We start from the raw sequence: 25,466 nt of genomic DNA, 5'->3' as shown, positions 1-25,466 counted from the left end.
AACCTGAGGCCAGCTCTCTCCCATCTCTGATGGGTTGTGCAGACCAGGTTACCAGACTGGGTCTGTATGGAGTGACACCACTGATGGAAGGGCTGTCTCTCCTCCAGGGAAGTCATCTCTGTACCAGGAAATATAGTCCTGATATTTAAGACCTTTCATTGTGGACCAGAAAGGTCGTCTACAAATTTGAGTTTCTTATTACAGTGGATTAGAAATTCTTAGGCAATTACTTTCCCCATGGAGGGTTTATTTAAGTTATAATTATGTAAATGGTATTTCTGTTACTTGTTTCAGTTGCTGGACTTCTGAGTGTGACTTCCCTGTCCTCTAGCTGTTTATTTGCATACATGGCCCTTTCCACCCCAATGATTTCTTTTCTTTTCTTTTTTTTCTTTTTAGGGCCACACCTGTGGCATATGGAAGTTCCCAGGCTAGGGGTCGAATCGAAGCTGCAGCTGCCGGCCTGTACTACAGCCACAGTGACATGGGATCTGAGCTGTGTCTGTGACCTACACCATAGCTCAAGCAACGCCAGATCCTTGACCCACTGAGCGAAGCCAGGGATCGAACCCGAGTCATGAATGTGGGTGTTGGGCCCCTCCCTTTGACCCCTGAACTTGAAATTTACCAAAGAATTGACCTTCCCTAACAGGAAAAAAATCCTGCAACTTATGTAAAGGGGAGAGATAGGCTTGCAATGATGGGGAATGGAAAGGACGTTTGCCCAGTTAGCCAGGTCAGTGGAATCATAACAGCCAACAGGAAGGCAGATGTTAAAACCGAGTCACCCTCACATTCAATCCGGAAATTCCTCCTCTAAAAGGAGGGTCATCGTGTGAACCAGTGTCGCATGTTGGGGATTATAAAGCTTGCGGTGGAATCAGCCTCATGTGTGAGTGTAAATGGGTAGAACACTCTGAATGAAAATGAGATGAGACTTGGTTGTGGAGTCCGCAGTCAACACCACCCCTGCTTAGAAATTATCTCAGAGGAAGCACCAGGCAAGAAGAGAATGAGGCCCAGGCCCACGAGCCTGAGATGAGACACAGCAGGAACGGGCTCCACCCACAATGACGCTTCCGTTCTGCTCACCTCCTTTCTGTCATTCTCTGCAGGTGGAATTGGCTGTATAGGACGGGACAAGGGCCAGGTCCGGAAATGCCTAGACGTGGTGGAGATCTACAATCCGGATGGGGACTTCTGGAGAGAGGGCCCCCCCATGCCAAGTCCCCTGCTGTCACTTCGCACCAACTCCACCAGCGCAGGAGCCGTGGACGGGAAACTGTATGTCTGCGGGGGATTCCATGGAGCAGGTACTGGTTGAGTTGTGCATGTTTGGTAACTTCCTTTGGTGCTCATTTTGACCTCCCTTAATTTACCCACCACCAACCAATAATCCTGAGAACAGGGCGAGCATCAGCAGAGGCAGGGCTTTCAGAGGCCAGGGACCTTGAGCAACTGCCCAAGCTCTGAACTTGGGTTTGACATCACAAAGTGGAGCTGCTGTCTCCACAGTCAGTTGTAAGAATCCAGTGAGATCTGACCTATAATGTGTCTGGCATATAGCAGACACTTATTAAATATTAGTTGAACATGACAAGAGGAGAAATGGGGAAAGGAAGGGCAATGCCAGGTAGGACTAAAGGAGAGATTTAAAACATGAAGGGCATGTGCAAAGAGAGGAATGGCCAGAAGTGCTGGGTATTGTCTCTGCCATTATTGATCTTTCTTGAAATCCTAGCCTTGGAGTTCTCATCATGGCGCAGCAGAAATGAATCCGACTAGGAACCATGAGGTTGCAGGTTCAATCCCTGGCCTTGCTCAGTCAGTTAAGGATCTGGCGTTGCTGTGGTGTAGGTCACAGATGCTGCTTGGATCCCACGATGCTGCGGCTGTGGTGTAGGCCAGCAGCTGTAGCTCCGATTTGACCCCTAGCCTGGGAACCTCCATATGCCGCAGGTGCGGCCCTACCCTCAGAAAACTCTCTTACTCCTCCACAGCTGCCACCTGAAATAAACTGCTTGAAAGCATTAAAATTACACCTAATCCAAATATTTATTACCAAACTACTTAGTTTCCATGTATCTATTTGTTACCATCATGGCGTTCTATAGTATAGATTTATCACTTTTTTGTGTGTGTGACTTTTCTAGGGCTGCACCCATGACATATGGAGGTTCCCAGGCTATGGGTCTAATTGGAGCAACAGCTGCCAGCCTACACCACAGCCACAGCACCAAGAGATCCGAGCCGCATCTGTGACCTACACCACAGCTCATGGCAACACCGGATCTTTAACCCACTGAGTGAGGCCAGGGATGGAACCCGCAACATCATGGTTCCTAATCGGATTCGTTAACCACTGAGCCATGACGGGAACTCCTATCACTTTTTTTAATGTAACAGGGAGACTTTAAAATATGGAAAAATCTCGAAGTTCCCATTGTAGTTCGGCGGGTTAAGAACCCAACTAGTATTCATGAGGATGCTGGTTTTATCCCTGGCCTCACTCAGTGGGTTAAAGATCCAGCGTTGCTGTGAGCTCTGGTGTAGGTTGCAGACATGGCTCAGAGCCCACATTGCTGTGTCTGTGGCATAGGCTGGCAGCTGCAGTTCCAATTTGACCCCTAGCCTGGGAACTTCTGTATGCCACAGGTGTGGCTGTAAAAAGAAAAAAAAAATCATGAATAAATCTAACAAGCAATGGTCTCCAAAGTTTGATTATTTGCAACAGTAAATAAGACAGAATGCAGTTGAAGAGACTAAATGTTTAATTCTAACCTCACCTATAGAAGCACTAGGGAAAATAAGGGGGGGGAGTTCCTTCATGGTTCAGCAGAAACAAATCTGACTAGCATCCATGAGGACGCAGGTTCGATTCCTGTCCTCGCTCAGTGGGTTAAGGATCCATTGTGGCTGTGAGCTGTGGTGTAGGCCAGCAGCTGCAGCCGAGCCAAGCCTGCTATAAGTCTGCCTTCATTTTTCTTTTTTTTTTTCTTTTTCTTTTATTTTCTGCCTTCATTTTTAAAGCACATAATTATATGTAAATTAAAGAATATAGATGCAAACTATTGCCTTTGGAATGGATAAGCAATGAGATCCTGCTGTACAGCACTGGGAACTATATCTAGTTACTTATGATGGAGCATGATAATGTGAAAAAAAGAATGTATATGTATGTGTGACTGGGTCACCCTGCCATACAATAGAAAATTGAGAGAACACTGTAAGCCAGCTATAATGGAAAAAAATAAAAATCTTTTAAAATAAAAAAGAATAAAGTTTTCATTATGAATTAAAATGGACTGAGGAGATAGATGAACCAGATGCAATGAGTAGGCCTAATTTATCTCGATTCAAACAAATCCTCTATAGAAAAATATTTTTCAGATAATGTAGGAAATTTGAAGTAAACTGGGGTATTAGATGATGTTAAGGAACCGTTAACTTTTTAGGTCATAATAATAATGGCATTGTAATTTATATAAAAGAGAAAGAAAAACATATTAACAATTAGAGATTGTGCAGAAGCTTTTTTAATAATTGATTTTAATTTCTTCCATTGGAGTTGGTTTACAGTGTTCTGTCAATTTTCTACTGTACACCCAAATGACCCAGTCACACATACATATATACATTCTTTTTCTCATATTGTCCTCCATCATGCTCCATCACAAGTGACTAGATATAGTTCCCTGTGCTATACAGCAGGATCTCATTGCTTATCCATTCCAAAGGCAAGAGTTTGCATCTATAACCCCAGATTCCTAGTCCATCCTACTCTTCCCCCTTGGCAATCACAAGTCTGTTCTCCAAGTCCATACATTTCTTTTCTGTAGAAAGGTTTATTTGTGTCATATATTAGATTCCAGATATAAGTGATATCATATTGTATTTGTCTTTCTCTTTCTGACTTCAGTTAGTATGAGGGTCTCTAGTTCCATCCATGTTGCTGCAAATGGCATTATTTTGTTCTTTTTTATAGCTGAGTAATATTCCGTTGTGTATATGTACCACATCTTCTGAATCCATTTATCTGTCAATGGACATTTAGGTTGTTTCCATGTCTTGGCTATTGTGAATAGTGCTGCAATGAACATGTAGGTGCATGTGTTTTTTCAAGGAAAGTTTTGTCCGGATATAGGCCCAAGAGTGGGATTGCTGGGTCATATGGTAGTTCTGTATTTAGTTTTCTAAGGTACCTCCATACTGTTTTCCATAGTGGTTGTACCAATTTACATTCCCACCAACAGTGCAGGAGGGTTCCCTTTTCTCCACACCCCCTCTAGCATTTGTTATTTGTGGACTTATTAATGATGGCCATTCTGACTGGTGTGAGGCGGGTACCTCATAGTAGTTTTGATTGGCATTTCTCTAATAATTAGTGATGTTGAGCATTTTTGCATGTGCTTGTTGGCCATCTGTATATCTTCTTTGGAGAAATGTCTATTTAGGTCTTTTGACCATTTTTCAATTGGGTCATTGGCTTTTTGTTATTGAGTTGTATAAGTTGTTTGTATATTTTAGAGATTAAGCCCTTCTTAGTTGCATCATTTGAAACTATTTTCTCCCATTCTGTAGGTTGTCCTTTTTTTTTTTTTTTCTTTTTTATGGTTTCCTTTGCTGTGCAAAACCTTGTCAGTTTGGTTAGGTCCCATTGGTTTATTTTTGCTTTTATTTCTGTTGCCTTGGGAGACTGGCCTGAGAAAACATTTGTAAGGTTGGTGTCAGAGAATGTTTTGCTTATGTTCTCTTCTAGGAGTTTAATGGTGTCTTGTCTTAACATTTAAGTCTATAAGCCATTTTGAGTTTATTTTTGTGCGTGGTGTGAGGGTGTGTTCCAGTTTTATTAATTTACATGCAGCTGTCCAGTGTTCCAAGCACCACTTACTGAAAAGACTGTCTTTTTCCCATTTTATATGCTTGCCTCCTTTGTGGAAGATTAACTGAACATAGGTGTCTGGGCTTATTTCTGGGTTCTCTATCCTGTTCCATTGGTCTGTGTGTCTGTTTTGGTACCAGTACCACACTGTCTTGTTTACTGTGGCTTTGTAATAATGCCTGAAGTCTGGAAGAGTTATGCCTCCTTCTTGGTTTTTGTTCCTCAGGATTGCTTTAGCAATTCTGGGTCTTTTGTGATTCCATTGTGTAGAAGTTTTTATGGATGAAAATGATATGCTGTCTGAAATTTGCTTTCATCTACTCTAGCAATTTTTTTAAAGAAGTGAATAGGGATGGGGGTAACAATAGATTTTACAACACTGGTAAAATGTTGATCATTGTTAAAGCTGCATAATGGGTATGTGAGTCTTTATTTTACTCGTTTTTGTATGAAAGTCCCCATTATAAAAACCTTTAATTTTTCTTTCTCTATTTGTTCCTCAGAGAACTTTCCAAGACGGTTTTTTAAATGGTTTAATATCTTTTTTTTAATGACTGCACCCACAGCATATGGAAGTTTCCAGGCCAGGGATTGAATCTGAGCCACAGCTGTGACCTAAGCCAGGCTGGGGATTGAACCTGCATCTTAGCAGTGACCTGAGCCACTGAAGTCAGACTCTTAACCCAAGGCTTTAGTATCTTTTATATTAGACGTCACATGCTGTGCAGAGGTATCTTGCTACCTATCACAGCAGCAAGAAACCTGGCAGGGCAGAGACCTTGTAAGGATGCTTGCTCGAGCTCTGTGTTGGAGGAAGACCAGGAGGAGAGAAGAGCCCAGGTGCTGGACCCATTTACTCCCAGGGCTTCTCCAGCTGCAGTCATGTGCCCTCCTTTCCATCTTCTGGCTGTGGGCTTTCTCTTGACCAGAAGAGAGGGCAGAGAATGCAAAGGTGGCCTGAGCACCGCCAGAGCAGTGGGTGATAATCAGTGTTTGAGGATCTCTTGTGGTTTTCTCACCTTGTCTTCCTGTGTTTAACTCTGAGCTAGAGAAGGGATAGCCTCTCTGAACTCCCACCTGAGCGAACCTCTTTTCTTGGTACTTAATGGACAGTAATGTTTCCAGCTGGAGGGAATGGGATTTACTCAGCAAACTCTCAAAGACCCTTTTAATTATTTGGTTCTGTTGGAGACACGGCTCGGATCATCAGTGTCGAAAAATGAGACACATGAACACGGGGAGATCTCGACAAGGCTCTTTAATTCTGCAGAAGGGCGCGGGTACTCCAAAAAGCGTATGCACCCAACAAAGGACCCTCCCCTATTTATCCCTAATGCAGGTGATGTCCCTGTCCCCTTCCCATTGGTCAGGTCAGGGCACACATTCTTCCCGGTTGGCTAATTTGAAACTAATTGTTACTGGGAGAAGAGGGAAAGAGGAGGGGGAATCGCAAGAAGGCATTTCAGCAAAATGGAGTAACCAAGATTTCCTTTAAAAGAAAAGACATTATGTTACTTTCCACAGTTCTGAGATGGTAGATCTCCAGGATTAGCTGAATGAGATGTAACTGGGGTTTTAGGAAAAACAGAACAATTGTATATGGGCATGCCCATCAGGAACAAGAAATCTCAATGTCAGACCTAAAAGCAGGCGCTGGATTTTCTCCCTTCGTGTGAAGTAAACCTACTTGTCGCATTTATTTACTCAGAAAACCAGTCAAGAAATTCATCTCTAAATCCATTATAATAAAAAAATTGGAGGGGAGTTCCCATCGTGGCACAGCGGAAAGGAATCTGACTAGGAACCTTGAGGTTGTGGGTTCCATCCCAGGCCTCGCTTAGTGGGTTAAGGATCCGGTGTTGCTGTGAGCTGTGGTGCAGGTTGAAGATGTGGCTTGGATCCTGAATTACTGTGGCTGTGGTGTGGACCAGCAGCTGTAGCTCCGATTTGACCTGGGAGCTAGCCTGGGAACCTCCATATGCCATGGGTGCGGCCCTAAAAAGCCAAAAAAAAAAAATTAAAGAAATTCATCTCTATTTAGTTAATTCAATAAAAGTGTACTAAAGTGTACAGTTTACAGGCACTTGGGATAGACGCCAGAGATGCTTAATACATGATGGGATGGGAAGATGTATACAAAAACATGTAATAAATATAGTAATTGAATTTGGGTTAACATAGTAGGTTGAACACCTCTGTTTTCTCCTACACCCCACTAAAATGATGGTATATGGAACAAACACAAGTAAAGAGAAGAAGAGAGAGAACAACAGCAATGAGATCCTGGAAGCAGGAAAACAGATTGATGGGTAACTGCCCAGACCTGAGACAGATGAACCCTAACCTGGCAACAGGAAGAGGAAACACACAGGAGTTCCTGTTGTGGCTCAGCAGAAACAAATCCAACTAGTCATCCATGAGGATTTGGGTTCGATCCCTGGCCTTGTTCAGTGGGTTGGGGATCCAGCGTTGCTATGAGCTGTGGCGTAGATCACAGAGGCAGCTTGGATCTGACATTGCTGTGGCTGTGGTGCAGGCTGGCAGCTGTAGCTCCAATTCGACCCCTAACCTGGGAGCTTCCATATGCCTCTGGTTCAGCCCTAAAAAGAAAAAAGAAAAAGAAAAACACATAATCACAGAACCACAGGGTGTCTTGGGGGTAGGCAAGTGGCCCTGGAAGAGGGAAGGAAGGTGGTGCTGAAAGGTGGGAGGACCCCGGTTCTGCACCCACAGTGAGATAAAGCCCCCTGTTCCCCAACACAGACGGAAGCCGAGGCCAGGGGAGGTGAGACGTCCAGCACTAAAAGCAGGGAGCTCAAGAGCACAGCTGCACGCTGACATTGAGATCAAGGTCTTCCTTTTCTGGCTCCCAGATGTGAGCTGCCATACCCTCCAGGGGAGAGCCTGGAAGATTCCTCCTTGGGGATCTGACCAGCCCCTAAATAAGGCAAAGCCACATCACCCCAAAGAGAACCTCCATGGTGTCCCTCTCTTAAGACACCCAAGCAGCTGGGGACTATCAGGCCTCTGAGGAAAGTGTATACATAAAAGACAGGTCAAAACACATAAACAAAGAAAAGCACCTGGAGGAAACAGACTGTGCCAGGAGGAGGAGACAGATGAGAGAAAATGTGTGTCCACGCAACAGGAAAAGGGTATTTAGAGAGTTCTTGGAAATTAAAACTATGATAGCAGAAATGAAATTTACAATAGAGAACTTGGAATGTAGAGTGGAAGAAAATTCTCAGAAAATAGAGCAAAAAGCAATTACATAGAAAATGAGAGAAATTAAGTCCAGGAGGTCCAATGATTGAATGATAGGAGTTCCAGTTAAAACAACAACAAAAAAAAAAAAAAAAAAAAAAAAACCACAGAGAAAGTGGAGGGAATAGAGACAAAGCATCCATGAAGTAAATTAGGACACTTTCCCAGAACTGAAGCCACCAGTTGAAAGGATATACCATATGCCCAGCACGGCAAAAGAAAATAAACATGAACTAAAGCACAGACTGTGGAGGACACCTGAGAGATGGAGAAAGCTTCCAGGGAGAAAGGACTTGTTCCATGGAAAGTATCAGAAGTCAGAATGGTGTCACACTTCCAAATATAATGTTGGAAAGTAGAATAAAATTAAGCTAATGCCTCCAAAAATTCCAAGGGAGTTATTCCTACCTACACTTCTATACCAGCTGAATTTCTAACCAAGTATGAGGGCACAATCTCAGACATGCAGTGTCTTGCAAAATTTTCCTCCTGTTTTCCCTTTTACTAGGGTATGCTTCACCAAAAACGAACATCTACACCAAGTAGAGTAGACCTGGGACCCAGGAAACAGAATTAAACACGGAAGAGAGAAAAGGAAATCCCCAGAAGGATGTTGGGGATATCCCAGGATGACAGCTTTATACAGAGCCTGAAAAGCCAGCACAGTATGGAACACATCCAGAAGAGAAAAACTAACAAAAATAGAACAGCTGGAGAGGAAACAAGAAGTTGTGCAAGAAAGGAAAGTCTGCACCTAACCATCTGTGAACAGCATTCCTAACAATCATGTCTGATAACGTCGTGTTAAACATGGAGCCACCAAAAGTGTGCCTCAGTCATGCCAGGAGGTGGAAAAACAGAAAAGAGGCAGACATGGTGGGAGAGTGGAAGGAGCTAAAACCACATTTCCACGGGGGAGGTTGAGAGTTTATGCCTTCATCTGAGAAATCGAGAAGTGGCAGGAGTACAAAACATGTAATCTATAGATAACAGTGCTCAGTGCCAGAAGAATCAGCCAGAGTTGACAGGTACCAGGAAATGGGAAGTCATGTAGGAGATAACTGTTTCTAAGGAATAAGCTTTGCAAGGCTGTTTGACTCTTTAAATCATGTGCACATGCAACTGATAAAACAAAAACAATTTTAAAATGTGTAAATATAGTACCTATAAGGGAGGAACGACAGGGGGTTATTAAGGAAAATATTAGCAGGTGAGCCTGCTGAGGGGACTTTGTGTGGGTCTCATGCATTTCTGCATGTCTCGTGAGCCTAGACACTGAATTTGTTCTGGGCTCTCTTTTCGAGCATGTTTGCAGAGCAGACTGCCTTAGAGGATAAAGCTAGCATGTCCCTCCATAGCTTGGGCAACCATGCTTACTGACCATCATAAAAGCTTCCGGTTCCCTGAGCTTAGGATTCCTCCCCTACGGTGCAGCCCACTGGTTGCACAGGGCCACCTGACACTCTCCCTGTTGCCCTGTGGGATTTGCCGCTCAAAGGTTACATCTTTAAAATGCTGGTGCTAGAGTTCCCATAGTGGCTCAGAGGTTAAGGAACCTGACTAGTATCCATGAGGATGCGGGTTCGATCCTTGGCCTCTCTCAGGGGATTAAAGATCCAGTATTACTGTGAGCTGTGGTGTAGGTCCATATGTAGCTTGAATCCCGTGTTGCTGTGACTGTGGTATAGGCCAGCAGCTACAGTTCCAATTCTACCCCTAGCCTGGGAACCTCCATATGCCATGGGTGCAGCCCTTAAAAAAAAAAAAAAAAATGCTGGTACCCTGGCTGTTACTGTTGCTGTGGGAGACACTGTACTTCATCTGTGACCCGGGAGTTTTGTGTCATCTCAGTGTCCATGAAGCTGCAGGGAGCTTACATGTAAAGTCTCAGACTCTCCACAGTTCTTAACAGAGCCCTGAGACTCACCAGGGAAAACAAAATCAAAACCTCTGTTGCCCACCTCCAACACAGAGTGCGGAAGCCAACAGTACATTTCAGAAAGATCAGAATTAGAGCTCTTGTGGTGGTTCAGTGTGTCAAGAACCCAACATGGTGTCCATGAGGATGTAGATTCAATCCCTGGCCTTCCTTAGTGGGTTTAGGATCTGGCATTGCTGCAAGCTTCAGTGTAGGTCACAGATGCAGCTTGGATCTGGCATCGCTGTGGCCGTGGTGTGGGCTGGCAGCTGCAGCTCTGATTCTACCTCTAGCCAGGGAACTTCCATATGCCGCATATACAGCCATAAAAAGAAAAAACAAAACAGAAGGATCAGAGTTCATAACACCAGGCCTTTATAAGCTTACAAACTATAGAAGAGGAGGAAGCATTTCCCAACTCATTCTATGAGGCCAATATTTCCCAGATATCCAAACTGACATTGCAAAAAGCATTGCAAGAAAACTTTGGGCCAATATCCATTATGAATATGGATGTGATAATTTTCAATAAAAGACTAACAAACTGACTAGCAACATACAAAAAGAATTATACACTACGACCAAGCAGAATTTATCCCAAAAATGAAAAGTTGATTCACCCTACAAAAATTAATCAGTATAATACACCATATTTGTAGAATAAAGGATAAAAACAGGTTGGTCATTGCAATAGACATAGAAAAGGAATTTGACAAAATCTAACACCCTTCCATGATGTAAATACCCATAACACTAGGAATAGGAGGGAAGTTATACAACCTGATAAAGGGCATCTATGAAAACCCACAGCTAACATCACACTTAGTGGGAAGACTGAAGTTTTTCCCCAAGATCAGGAACAAGACAAGGATGTCCACTCTCGCCACTTCTAGTCAACACTGTACTGGAGGGTCTAATCACAGCAGTTAGGAAAAAATAAAAAATAAAAGGTGTCCAGATTGGAAAGGAGAAAGAAATTGCCTATGACATGATATTTTATTTAGAAAATCCTGAGAAACCCACCAAAAAATCTATTAGTACTAATAAATTAGCACTAATAAATGAGTTCAACAAGGTTATGGGAATGCAAAAATTCAATTTACAATGGACAATCTGAAAATAATGTTAAGAAAACAATTCCATTTATAGCAGTATCAAAAATAATAAAATACTTGAGTTCTCTTGTGGCACAATGAGTTAAAGATCCTGTGTTGTCATGGCAGCAGCTTGGATCACTGCTGTGGCACAGGTTCAGTACCTGACCCAGGAACTTCCACATGCCGAGGGCAAATAATAATAATATTAATAATAATAATAATAATGAAGTCTTAGGAATAAATTAAATGCAGAACTTGTACAATGAAAATTGCACATCATTAAAGAAACTGAAAACCTAAATTAATGGAAACATATTGAACACAAAAACTGACAAGCTGATCCTAACATTTATATGGAAGTGCAAGAAACCCTGAATATCCAAAACAATCTTGTAAAAGAAGAACTAAGTTATAAGACTCATAATTTAAAAACTTACTTCATAGCTATAGTAACCAAGGCTGTGTCGGGGGACACAGTAACAGACACACAGAGCAATGGAACATACATAAGAGTTCAGAAATAATTCCTTAGAGTTATAGTTAATTGCCTTTCAATATGACTGCCAAGACAATTCAGTGGGGGAAAGAATCCCTTTTTCAACAAATGGTGCAGGAACAGTTGGATATCCACATGCAAATGAATGACTTTTGGACCTCATACATTTATAAAAATGAACTCAAAAACCTAAACACAAGAGCTAAGACTGTAAAACTCTTAGAAGAAAACATAAGCATAAATCTTTGTGATTCTGAATTAGGCAATGACTTCTTAGATAAACCTAAAGCACAAATAAGAAAAAAAATAGATAAACTATATACCAAATTTTATAACATTTATGCTTCAAAGGGCACCATCAAGAAAATGAAAATACAGGGGTTCCCACTGTGGCACAAGAGGATCAGCAGCATCTCTGGGGTGCTGGGACACAGGTTAGATACCTGGACCAGCACAGTGGGTTAAGGATCTGGTGTTGCTACAGCTGTGTTGAAGGCTGCAATTGAAGCTCAGGATCTGATCCCTAGCCCAGGAACTCCATATGCCACTGGGCAACCAAAAAAGAAAAAAAAAGAAAATGAAAATACAGCTCACAGGATGGGGGAAAATATTTTCAAATCATATATCTAATAGGAAACTTGGGAGTTTCTGCTGTGGCACAGTGGGTTAAGAATCTGATTGTTGTGGCTCGGGTCGCTGTAGAGATTCGGGTTCGATCCCTGGCCCCAAGAAGTAGGTTAAAGGATCTGGCATTGCCGTAGCCATGGTGTTGGTCACAGACGCGGCTCGGATTCAATCCCTGGCCTGAGAACTTCCATATGCCACGGTGTTGCCAAGAAAGAAAATGAAAAAGAAAAAGAAACTTATACCTAGAATATATTAGGAACTCTTACAATTCAATAATAAAAAGAAAAATAACCCATTTTAAAAAATTGACAAAGAACTGAATAGATATTTGTCCAGTGAATTTAAACAAATGGCCAAGTGCCCACATCATCAACTATCAGCAAAATGGAGATCAAAATCATAATGAGATAACACTTTAAACCCACTAGGATGACTATAATTTAAAAAATACATGACAAATGTTGATAAGGACTGGAGAAATTAGAACCTCATATGGTGTGGCTGCTATGGAAAACAGTCTGGCGGTTCCTCAGAAGGTTAAACATAGAGTCATGATTGGCCACAGCATATAACCAAGAGAACTGAAAATATGTGTCCACACAAAAACTTGTAGATGAGTGTTCAGAGCAGCAGTATTTGTAATAGCCAAAGTGTAGAAACAACCTAAGTGTCTATCAGCTAATGAATGGGTAAATACAAAGTGGTCCACCCATGCAGTGGAATATTTCTTGGCAATAAAAAGGAAAGAAGTGTCGACATAGGCTGCAGCATAAACAAACCTTGAAAATGTTATGGTCAGTAAAAGATGGCAGTCACAGAAGACTCCATATGATGCCATTTATATGAAATGTCCAGAAAAGGCAAATGCGTAGAGATAGTGGTTGTCAGGGGCTGGGGGAAGTGTGAATGGATGTGACAGTTCTTTGGGGGATGACAAAAAAGTTCTAAAATTAGATGGTAGTGGAGTTCCCGTCGTGGCTCAGCAGAAATGAATCTGACTAGGAACCATGAAGGGTTGTGGTTCAATCTCTGGCCTCCCTCAGTGGGTTAAGGATCCGGCATTGCCATGAACCGTGACATAGCTCACAGAGGCGGCTCGGATGTGGTGTTGCTGTGGCTATGGCATAGGCCAGCGGCTACAGCTCTGATTCAACCCCTAGCCTGGGAACCTCCAAATGCTACAGGTGCAGCCGTAAAAATACATACATACATACATAAAATTAGATGATGGTGGTGGTTGCACAATCCTGTGAATACACTAAAAACCACTTTATTCACTTTTAAATATTCACTTTTTAAAGGATGAATTTTATGGCATATGGCTTACATATCAATAACGTTGTTATTAAAGAAAAAGGAGCTCTTCCCTTCTCGCCCCCTGAGTACTCAGCTTTTGTGTTTGGACACTAATGAGGGGAAGTCAGCCACACTGCCCACAAGGAGAGAGAGTGGGGGCTGCTCCTTTGAGGGAAAGTGGGTGAAACGGCTCATTCCAGGGACAGAGAGAGAAGACATCTAGTGTCAGGAACCTATTCCAGCTCATGAAAGCCTCCACGAGAGCCTTAGGGACTCCAAGAAGGTTCTGCGCCCATGCTTGGCACACAGAAATCCTGCCTTTCCACGACCACGTGGGTCTCGACAGCTGCCTCCTGGTGAAAACTGTGATGAACCCAATGCCAAAGACCCCTCTCCAGTGCCCTACCCCCACCCCACTGTGTCCTCTCGCTCAGGTGTGCCCCCAATCCTTGTAGGTCCACCAGGAGGGGTTGCTTCCAGAGGGCTCAGCAAATGGAAAATGGAATGAACCTGAAAAACTCACACTCAGACACATCATAATCAAACTTTTAAAACTAAAAATAGGAGTTCCCACCGTGTCCCAATGGAGTTGGCAGCATCTCAGGAGCAGTGGATTGTAGGTTCAATTCCCAGCCAGCACAGTGGGTTAACAATCCAGTGTTGCTGCAGCTGTGACTTAAGTCACTACTGCAGCTCAGATCTGATCCCTGGCCCAGGAGCTCCATATCCCATAAGGCAGCCAAAAATGAAAAATAAAAATAAAAAAGAAAATCTTTCACAGCCAGAGAAAAAACAGAGATAACATAGGAGGAAAAGTTATATTAGAATGACTGTGGGTTTCTCAAATCAAAGAGACCAGCAGACAATGGAACAAAATCTAAGTCCTGAAAAAACCAGCTCTCAGGAATAACACATCCAGCAAAAATATCCTTCCAAAGTGAAGGCAAAATTAAGATCAGACAATCTCAGAAAAGTTAAGAAAATGTACTGCCTGCAGACCTGCTCTAAAAAAAGAAAGTTACAGAAAATTCTTCAACTGGAAGGCAAGTGGTATCACAGAGAAACTTGGAACCTCAGGAATCCAGGAAGAGAAAGGGAAATGGTGTCTTACCTGGATAAATACAGTGAACATTTTTTTTTTTCTCCTCAGTTCTTTAGCGTATGAATGGCAGTTGACAGACAAAAAATTTAACGTTGTCTAATAGGTGTTATTGTTACACAGAGAGGGCCATCTTCTCTTGTGATGACAATTAAACATAAAGGGGGTAGGCAAGCTGAGAGACCAGATTTTGGGGGGATGGGTGTTCTTGCACCCAACTGAGGTGAAGTATAAATGCAAATAGTCTGTTTAAAGTTACTGTAATCCTAATCCTATAAAATTGGATTATGATAATCATTGTACAACTATAAATGTAATAAATTCATTGAGTAATAAAAAATTAAAATTTAAATAAATAAATAAATAAATAAATGCCAAAAAGTTACTGTAATCCTAAGAACAACTGCCAAAAATAACTACACAAAGAAATATAGTTAAAAACTCCTATAAGTTTAAATGGAATATTTGAAATATTTGAATAATCCAAAAAGGAAAGGAGAAACAGAGGAGCAAAAATCAAAGAAATAAAATAGTAGCACTAAATGCTATCATATTGATATTTACATGAAATACTGTGGTCTTTATCAGATCATTTCATCACATAGACCTTCCACTTGTACTTAGAGAAAGCTTAACCTTAAAAAAAAAAAAAAGTTTTCTCTTAAGGAAAAGAAAATAAACTAGTTTTCTTGAAAGAACCATTTCCTATTTTAACTCCTAGATAACTTTAAGAATAAAACACATTCTGCATTTCTTATAAATAAGCCCAGAATACTCATTAGAAGTTTGTTTACAGTCAAGGGATGCAATTTCTCCTTGATCAAAAGTTGGTTTCAGGAGTTCCCGTCATGGCGCAGTGGTTAACGAATCCGACTGGGAACCATGAGGTTGCGGGTTCGGTCCCTGCCCTTGCTCAGTGGGTTAACGATCCGGCGTTGCCGTGAGCTGTGGTGTAGGTTGCAGACGCGGCTCGGATCCCGCGTTGCTGTGGCTCTGGTGTAGGCCGGTGGCTACAGCTCCGATTTGACCCCTAGCCTGGGAACCTCCATATGCCGCAGGAGCGGCCCAAAGAAATAGCAAAAAGATAAAAAAAAAAAAAAAAAGTGGGTTTCAGAATTCCCGTCATGGCACAAAAGAAACGAATCTAACTAGGAACCATGAGGTTGAGGGTACGATCCCTGGCCTCTGCCAGTGGGTTAAGGATCCAGCATTGCCGTGAGCTGTGGTGTAGGTTGCAGTTGCAGAAGCGGCTTGATCCCCCGTTGCTGTGGCTGTGGCTGGCAGCTATAGCTCTGGTTGGACCCCTGGCCTGGGAACCTCCATATGCCGGTGCAGCCCTAAAAAGCAAAAAAAAGGGGGGGGTTATACACCTATTCCTTCAACTTGGAGGAAAATATAAAATCTCTGATTAACTAATTGCATTTCCGGACAGTGAAAGACTGCTACTGTGCCATGCTGTTTTATAATATGCTGATGTCCTACAGGGGGCTGTAAAGGAACCCCCACCTCCAGCCCCCACCTGTTTCTGGTACTCAGACATTCATCTGGTTTCGATTTTGGTTTTGGCCCCTTCTTGGCTTCCTCCACCAGCAGAGGTCATGCCTCTTTGTGACACTCAGGTTGAGTGTCAGGGGGTAGTTAAATTACCCCTTTCTCTGACTGGTGGCTCCTTCTCCACTAGAGGAGATAGGTGACACCCTCACCTGAGGGCAAAGCCAACCAGCTGAACCAGCCAAGTCAGCCTGCCAGTCAGTGATTTACTCCCATGTCATTCAAAGTGAAGTGGAACTTGAGATGGTTTACAGAGATGCAGACAACACAACAAGAAATTAAGGTAAATGAGAAAACGGGATAAAGGAGAAGTAAAATCAAGCAAGACATTGTGGGGGAGGTAAAGCCGCCCAATGCTCTGATGTACTGGTTGTATGTGGCCCACCAGTTCATCTCTGGTCCCACTGGAGGCCAGAGCAGAAAGGGCTCCTGTCCCACTACAGATCTGCAGTGTCCTCAGAGGGGGCAAACCACTGCTAGAGGGGCACATCTCTTTTTTTTTTTAATGTTTTTAAAATTAAAAGTATAGTTGACTTACAGTGTTGTGCCAGTTTCTGCTGTACAGCAAAGTTGTCCAGTCATACATATATATTTTTACTTTCTTATATTATCGTCCATCATGGTCTATCCCAGGAGATTGGATATAGTTCCCTGTGCTGTACAGTAGGACCTCATTGCTAATACATTCTAAATGTAATAGTTTGCATCAACAAAGCCTAAACTCTGTCTATCCCACTCCCTTCCCACTCCCTTCCCACTCCTCCTCAGCAACCACAAGTCCGTTCTCTATATCTGTGAGTCAGTTTCTGTTCCGTAGATAGGTTCATTTGTGCCATATTTTAGATTCCACGTGTAAATGATATGATATGGTATTTGTCTTTCTCTTTCTGACTTACTTCACCTAGTATGACCATCTCTGGTTGCATCAGTGTTGCTGCAAATGGCATTATTTTGTTCTTTTTTATGGTTGAGTGGTATTCCATTGTACATATGTACCATATCTTCTTAATCCATTCACCTTTTTTTTTTTAATTGAGAGCATGCTCTATAATGTAAGTATCCCTTGCTCCTACGCAGGCATAGCCCCCTTCATTGTCAACATTGCCACCAGAGTGGTACATTTGTTACAGTTGATGAACCATTCACCTTTTGATAGACATTTAGGTTGTTTTCATGTCGTGACTACTGTAAATAGTGCTTCAATGAACACAGGTATGTGGATCTTTTTGAGTTATAGTTTTGTCCGAATATATGTCCAGGAGCAGGATTGTTGGATCATATGGTAGTCCTATACTTAGTTTTCTGAGGAACCTCCATCCTGTTTTCCATGTGATTGTACCATTTTACATTTTAGAGGGGCATATTTTTAAATGTGGAAAAACCTCTCCCTGTAGCCTTGTATGGGACAGTGGCAAATGCCTTCAGTAATATTTCTATAATCAATAACGTGCAAGTCAGCATTTCACCAAAGAGCAAGTCAGAAAAAAACAGTTCTATAAGGGACTAAAAAACATCCTAAGTTTTCAGTTCTCTGATAGTATCATTGAATTGAAGAATGAAATTTAGACTAAAGTGGTGCTTTTCAAATTTTTCCACTGAAGGACCTCCAACAAAAAGCACCCCTAAAGCAGGCAGGGTACCACAGAGGCAGTCTGCCACATTCATGGAATGCCTTTAATGATATCATTTACCTCAAATAATCATTCAGATTCTTAATTTACTCCATATAAAATAATGTTTTCAGATGCTGACTACTGGAGGTAGCAGGCTGGGGCAGGGAGTGTCCTGACTCCTTTAATGAGTAAGATGCTCTTGTGTTAAGTGTGTCTATTTTTGGATAATTAACCAAATTGAAATGAGCTGACACTGAATTCAGCCTCCAGTTTCTCTTCCGAGTTAGTATGATAACATTTCAGGAATCCAAGCTCACACAGAGAGATAGATATACGGGCTAACTGTTGTTTCTTGATCTTTGAGCTCTGTTAGGGTGGAAATGGGAGAGCAGCAGAAGGGCCTACAGCAATGGCAAGCTTGTGCTCCTGGGCAAGAGCCCTGACTGGGGTGCATCCTTCCTGAGGCTCAGGCCTCCAGCCACACAAGAATCTGTGACCCAGTGCCTGCTGCCTTTCACAGTCAAGAAAGCTCACTCATTACCTTCTCTACTTCTTTGCCACTAATGCGGTAATTTTCATTCCATGTAAATTAGAGATTTCAAGGACAGATGGTAATGTGCATACACATAGTTTAAAAATATGTCTCCCTAATAAACACTGAAATGAAGAAAAGTAAACAAAATTAATGAAGAAAATTCTGTCTATTCTGAAGTTTTACAAGGCTCCAGCCTGCTTTAATTTGAGTAAGGACACTTCATTCAGCTAAGACGAAACGTAACAAAACACAAGTGTGGCAGTGGTAAAAGACATTCCAACACAACAACAGAAAAAGAACTAGAGAAGCTACTTCACCTGGTTAGGAGGACAGGCACAAAGAAGAATGGCCACACTGGACATCTCTCCTTTGACGGACGGCCCAGGGTCAGACCCCTCCACCCCTCATAGCCAGGACACTGGTGGGAATGGCAATTCCCTGCACTAGCACCTGCCAGTTGGCCACAGTGTGAAAATGCAGTGATAGCACCTGGCCTGCCTGGGCCACCCCACCCCTTCCAGCTTCTCCCAAGCTGGTGGGCCAGCTTCCTTCCGGTAAATCCCCACTGTGCGAAACCCAGCCAAGTGAGTGTCTACCAGTGCTACCAGGAACTCTGATTCAACAGGCATGATCCCTCAGCACAACTTTGAGATATATAAAACAGAAACTATACAGATCACAAGACGATACAACCACAAGAACTGCATGAACTTTCTCAGAAAGTGATAGGTGGAAAAGATTTTTTTACAAAACTACAGGAAAAAAAGATTTTGAGTTTTGTGTCTATAAAAGTTAAGCTAATTACAATTAAATAAAAGTTAAAAATGAGTTCCTCAGTCTCACTAGCTATATTACTCAATACTACATGTGTCTAGTGGTTACTGTATTGGACACTGTGGATTACAAATATTTCCTTCTTCACAGAAAGTTGCTAAGTGTTCTTACCACTCATCCACCACCCACCCCCACCCCACACAATATGTGAGGTGATGGATTGTGAATTAGCTTGGTTGTGATGATCATTTCACAGTGTGTGCACATATCAATGATCACATTGTATATCTTACATAGATACAATATTTTTAAAATTTTATGGCCACACCCATAGCATATGGAAGTACCCTAGCCAGAGACTAAGCTATCTAAGCCATAGCTGTGACTTATACCACAGCTGCAGCAACACCAGATCTTTAACCCACTGCATCAGCCCAGGGATTGAACCTATGCCTCCACTGCTACCTGAGCTGCTGCACTTGGATTCTTAACCAACTGGACTGTGGCAAGAACTCCTCATAGATACAGTGTTTATCTATCCTTTATGACTCAGTAGAGATGGAAAAAGTAAATATTCACATCCATACCTAATTTTGTGACATTTTCCTTAAAGAGGGCCTCCCAAATCATATAAGCTTTAGGTCCTGCAGAGGCTCCTGGCTTCCTCAGCAAGCTGCGGAAAACACAGCCACATCATGTCCTACATTCCGTGGAGCTCAGTGGTCTCAGAAACAGGTGTTGAGGATGACAGATGTGGCTGGGAACTCCAGGCTGCCAGTTCTTACCGTGTGCCTCTAGGCAGGTCACATAATCCCTCTAGGTCTTAACCCTAGTGTGAAAACAGGGAGAATACCAGTGCCTGACCCACAGATGGTACAACATAGCATCTCAAAGTGGCCAGGACAGGGAGAACACAGTATCAGCAGTGACAGATTTTTGGAAATAGTCTTTCAGGAAATTCAGGGTTTTTTTAAAAAAAAGCATTTTCAGGCAAACAAAAGCTGAAAGAGTTCGCCATAAGAAGACCTTCTCTAAAGTATGTACTTCAGGCATAAGAAAAATTATCCCAGATGAAAAAAAAAGTCTAAGATGCAAGAAAGAATGAAGAGTAATGCAAGTGTAAGTATGTGGTAATTCTATGAACAGTTATCTTACAAGTCATCATACAACAATAATAATGTCTTTTCTTTTTTTTTTTTTTTTTTTTTGCTTTTATAGGGCCACATCTGCGGCATACCGAGGTTCCAAGGCTAGGGGTCTAATTGGAGCTGTAGCTGCCTGCCTACACCACAGCCACAGCCACAGCAGAACCAAGCCGAGTATGCAACATACTCCACACCTCATGGCAACACTGGATCCTTAACCCACTGAGTGAGGCCAGGGATCAAACTCGTATCCTCATGGATACTATTCAGATTCGTTACCAATGAGCCATGATGGGAACTCCAATTATAATGTCTTTTGGAGTTAACAGAATGAACATGCATGTCAACAATAGCTAATAAATTGGAGAGAAGGAAATATAATTAAATTATCCTAAGGCCATCCAAGAGGAGCATCAAGGTATTGGTTAATCAAATCTTGATAACTTGAGTGTACAAGTTTTAATCTAGGATAACCCCCTACCAAAAAAAAAAAAATAGAAGTAGGGTTTATAACTTCTGAATCACTGGAGGTAAAGAAATGGAATGATTAAAAAAAAAACACTCAGTCCAAAAGACAGCATTAAAGGAGAAAAGAAAGTACAAGTGAGACAAGAACAGTCTACAAATGGGATGTTAGATTTAAACTAAATATATCAGTTATTGCATTAAGTGTAAATGGACTAAATGCTCCAGTTAAAAGACAAAAGATTATCAGAATCATCTTTAAAAGTGTATTTTTTACTAGTTATTAGTAAAATAATACTAATTTTGATACTACTCAAAAGAATTCTAATAGAACTTATTCCAGAGTAAGAGGGTCACTTAAATGATCAATTTATAAATGATAAAGTTTATATTTACTTAGTAACAGACTCGAAATGTGTATGGTAAAAAACGACAGAACTAAAAGGAAAAATGGACAAACCCCTAATCTTAGTGGGATATCTTAACATAACTGAGTAACTGACAGCTAAATATAAGAGTTCTTGTCTTGGCACAATGGAAACGAATCTGACTAGGAACGATGAGGTTGTGGGTTCGATCCCTGGCCAAGCTCAGTACGTTAAGGAACCAGCGTTGCCATGAGCTGTGCTGTAGGCCCCAGAAGTGGCTTGGATATGGTATTGCTGTGGCTGTGGCTGTGGCCGGAAGCTGTAGCTCTGATTTGACCCCTAGCCTGGGAACCTCCATATGCTGCAGTGCGGCCCTAAAAAGAAAAAGAAAAAAAAAATCAGTGAATATATACAAGATCTAAATAACACAACCTAATGAACATATATGAACAACTCAAAACCCAGTTCTTTTCAAAAAGCACACATAGACTGTTTTCAAGTATTGACTTTTATATGCCAGCACTGGGCATTTTTACATACATTATCTCCTCTAATCTTCATAAAGTCATGATGGATGTCTGGGTTGGAAATGTCCCATATGCCCTCCCACCCCATCCATCCCTTCTCTTCCTCACTCTGTGTCCTGCAAAGCCAGCCTGTGTGAGCTGCATCCACAGGTTCCTTTCCCCTCTGGCTTCTGGGTGGGTTTAGCCAGTGGAGGCAAAAGCAGAAGTTGTTGGGTGAAAAAAGGGTAGAGTAAGGGTATTTATTCTCCCCTCACCCTTGTGGGGTTGCCAGGAGGGTCCCTTAGGACAGCTACATCTGCCTGCCCCTATCTACCTTGCCAAGAAGCACTCTTCATGCTGCTGCCGTTCCCACGTTCCAGTTCCCAACCCTTCCCCAGTGCCTTCCTGGTGGCAGTGGTCCTGGCCATTCTTAGTCCTGGGGGATTTGTGAGTATTCCTACACCCTGCCCATACCTTTCCATGTCCCTTTTGCAGACTCTTTAATTGCCCAGTTAGAGGGAGCCATCTGTTTCCTCCAAGGACCCTGGCTGTGTGTCAGCATCCAGTCTCCATTTAAGGCAACATAAGGTCAGGGAGGTCAGCGACTCACACAAGGTCATATAACCTCCTCTCACAAGTGTAGGAATAAGGACAGTTTCCTTCCCTGCTGGCATCTTTAATAAATTGTTGGCATGACCCTGGAACATCCCTCCAACTTTAGATCACAGTATGCCCTGTCAGTATGTCTGAATAACTCCTGAACACACATTGTAATATGGCCTTAGTTTTTTTAAATGTTGCAAACACTGTATCTTCCATGTAAAGTAGCTTTCTTTCTGTGCTTGCTTGTTCATTAATTTTTGGTGCATAATACCCTTTAGAGGAAGTTGCTTAATGGTGATGATAACCTCCGAATTTAATACCACTGTGATATGTGATATTTTGTCTCCTGACCTGGCTGTTTTCAGATCGCCATGAGGTTATCTCCAAAGAGATCCTGGAGTTGGACCCCTGGGAGAACCAGTGGAACGTTGTAGCCATTGACGTCCTCATGCACGACAGCTATGATGTCTGCCTGGTGGCCAGAATGAATCCTCGAGACCTCATCCCCCCACCTTCAGATTTGGTAGAAGAAGGTGGGGGGCACTGAGGTCAGTGTCACTGTGGGACCTCCTGTGGTGTCTGCAAAGGAGGCACCAGGCATGGAGAGCCTACGACATCCACCTGTCCCTGGGGACATGTGGGTTGCATGCATAATGCCCCTGTGCAGAGCAGCGTGTGCTGGGCACTGCGAGGCGGGGATGTGCAGAATCCATCCTCAGGGACCCAGCCTTTGCAACATCTTCCCCCAAGTTGGAAGGTGAGGACGGAGCCATCTGCTTCAGTCCAGTTGAGCATAACCAGAAAATAGCCACTCCCAAAGTATAATTTAGGGTTGACATTTCAATAACCCATGGGACATCCATCTATTTTACTTACTGTCTATGCTTCTGGTAGTACAGTGGATCCAAATAATGCATTTTGGTAACTGTTCTTCACCAACTTCCCAAGAGTTTCACAGGCACTAAGTTCTTTTTTAAGCAGGAATGGTCAGTAAATTCCCTAGAACTTTCCCAAGGGGAGACCATCCTAGACCGAGACAGCTCTTCTTCAGTGCAGAGCCATGTGACTGTGATGGCCACTCCCTGTGTCCCCAGGTACCAGCTCTTTTTTTTTTTTTTTTTTACGGCCGGTCATGGGAGTTCCCAGGCTAGGTGTTCTACCTGAGCTGTAGCCACCGGCCTACACCAGAGCCACAGCAATGTGGGATCCAAGCCACATCTGCGACCTCCACCACAGCTCACGGCCACGTTGGATCCTTAACCCACTGAGCAAGGCCAGAGATTGAACCTGCATCCTCATGGATGCCAGTTGGATTCATTAAGCACTGAGCCACGACGGGAACTCCACCAAGTGCCAGCTCTTAACCCAGGCAGGGGAGGCGGGTCCACAGAAACTGGAGCCAGGTGGAAACCTGCTTCTGCCAACATGAAGGGGGACCAGTCAGACCCAGGGTGGGTTGTCCCAAATGGGCTAGACTCAGAGGACTCCCTTCTCTCTTTGCAGGTTTGCACCAAGTGCCCTTGGCAGTGCCTGGCATGTGTGTTGGCCTTTGGGTGGCCAGCATGGGGGTGCACCTGCTCCACCCACATGAATGTGTGGATGCTGCCAGGTTCCCTTAGGTCAGCAAGGCCTTGTTGGCAGCCGTGAACTTTTCTTGATGCACTGGGCTCAGGATTGAGGCTCTCATCCCAGCTCTGCTGCTTACTGCATGTGTGACCCTGGGCAAGATAAACTTTTAAAACCATGTTCCCCTCCTGTGCAGAATAGGAAGGAAAAGTCTTCTGTAGGGTTGATGTGAGGACTGAGTGATAAAACATTGAGCATGGTGCCAGTGAGACGCTAAAACAGCAAATGTTCTTTAGCTGCCATGACTTTCATTATTCTTATCTTCATAATCAGCATTTTCCGAAGCCTAGTGTCCAGAACACCCGTTGTTGGAGTTGGGTGTTGGGATTTCAGGGAGAAATGTGCACAGAGTTTGAGATAGGTCTTAAGCCACAGCCACAGCCCCTCAGCTTCTCCAGGCCCAAGTGAATAAATCAATGTTTCTTTTGAGCCCTGGATGCTGCTCCTCTGACCCACGTTTGTGGTTCTGCCCTCCTGTTGTTGGACAGCATTAGAGATTCAGCCTTAAACGTTTCCCCATCCCCCTTCTCACCTTAATTGAGGTCCTGACATGCCATGAAGAACTCATAAAACTAGTGAGATAGGAGGGCTTGGCCCTGAGCCGGGACATGAGAATGGTCTGGACACTGAGACTGGGAGAAGCTGCAGCTGCCAGCCACACCTGTTCAATTCCTGCTCATCAGGGAGGCGTCATCGTTCTCACTGATTGACTTTATAACAAGCAAATGCTTTACAAATGAATCACAAAATAAAATTTCACTAGTAATAGATTGCTTTCATTTCGTTTCTTGTACTGTGATGCAATGTAACCTTCTTCTGAGGAGGGGGAGAGTTAGTACTTCCTGGGCAGGAACCAGAGTTGAGGATGGCCATCTACAAGGTCATCAGGAGCAAGGCCCAGCGGCCAGGACACATGAGGTGGGCAATGGGCGGGAGGTGGTCCTGTTTCCAGGGTGGCTGAAGTACTAGAAGAGCCAAGAAAAGGAGATGGGGCCAATCACAAAAGCCCTCAAAGGGCACCCTAAGAAGTCCAGCCTTTATGCCTCAGCCACATGCTTTCAGGCAAGGAAGTCCTTTAAGAACGTGCTCCCCAGCCCAGTGTAGGTGAGTGGGGGTGGAGAGCAGATGGAGAGGGGGCCTCGAGGGAGCTCCCTGGTACCCTTTAAGTCCAGTGCAGCCAGAACAGAGGACATCCTTAGTCAGAGAAGGAGATGCCAGGCATTTGACCAAAAGAGCACATGGGTCAGCCAAAACCAAAGTCCATCAGGGTCCCATGGAGAGCCACCACTGATGGCCACTGCTGTCCACCTGGGCCTGGCTGGCACACCAAGAGAGAGGAAGTATGGGAGTGTACAGTCAAGGCACCCACTGTTTGCCAACCCTCACAACCAGCTCCGTTGTGCCCCATGCTTCCTGTTCCCGGCTTGCTGATAAACCCTGCAGCAGCAATCCTACTCCACCAGTGGTCAGCCAGACACAATATGTGACCATTCAGGGTAACGGGACAGAAAGACAGCCCTCTGGAGGGGCTTGCTCCTTGTGAGCTGAGTAGGGGAAGAGACAGGCTCTCCTGCTGAGTCTTTTCAAGTCTTCAAGCCCTG

The 25,466-nt window shown here is 43.3% G+C and overlaps 1 protein-coding gene across 5 annotated transcripts in view; it reads left to right on the top strand.

Annotated features, from left to right (window-relative positions):
- KBTBD12 (kelch repeat and BTB domain containing 12) overlaps positions 1-24,633 on the top strand; it is a 66,499-nt gene extending 41,866 nt beyond the window's left edge. For 2 of the 5 annotated variants that reach the window (XM_084989640.1, XM_005669819.4), the window contains 3 exons: positions 1,116-1,313; positions 22,605-22,787; positions 23,743-24,633. In XM_084989640.1, the coding sequence (XP_084845766.1) occupies positions 1,116-1,313; positions 22,605-22,786 (380 nt within the window). In that variant the 3' untranslated portion in view covers position 22,787; positions 23,743-24,633. Of the gene's footprint in view, positions 1-1,115; positions 1,314-8,654; positions 9,295-22,604 lie in introns of those variants that run through there. The other 3 variants (XM_084989639.1, XM_013982012.3, XM_021069444.2) reach the window with 2 other exon arrangements.
- Positions 24,634-25,466: the final 833 nt, after the last annotated feature.

The sequence above is a fragment of the Sus scrofa genome, chromosome 13 (genome assembly GCF_054392235.1).
Source record: "Sus scrofa isolate SSC_HxYL_T2T_F1_AM1 chromosome 13, Sscrofa_HxYL_maternal_Yorkshire_Landrace_v2.0, whole genome shotgun sequence".
Taxonomy (NCBI): domain Eukaryota; kingdom Metazoa; phylum Chordata; class Mammalia; order Artiodactyla; family Suidae; genus Sus; species Sus scrofa.
The sequence above is the reverse complement of the archived record's forward strand: the minus strand, read 5'-3'. Positions and strand labels throughout refer to the sequence as shown.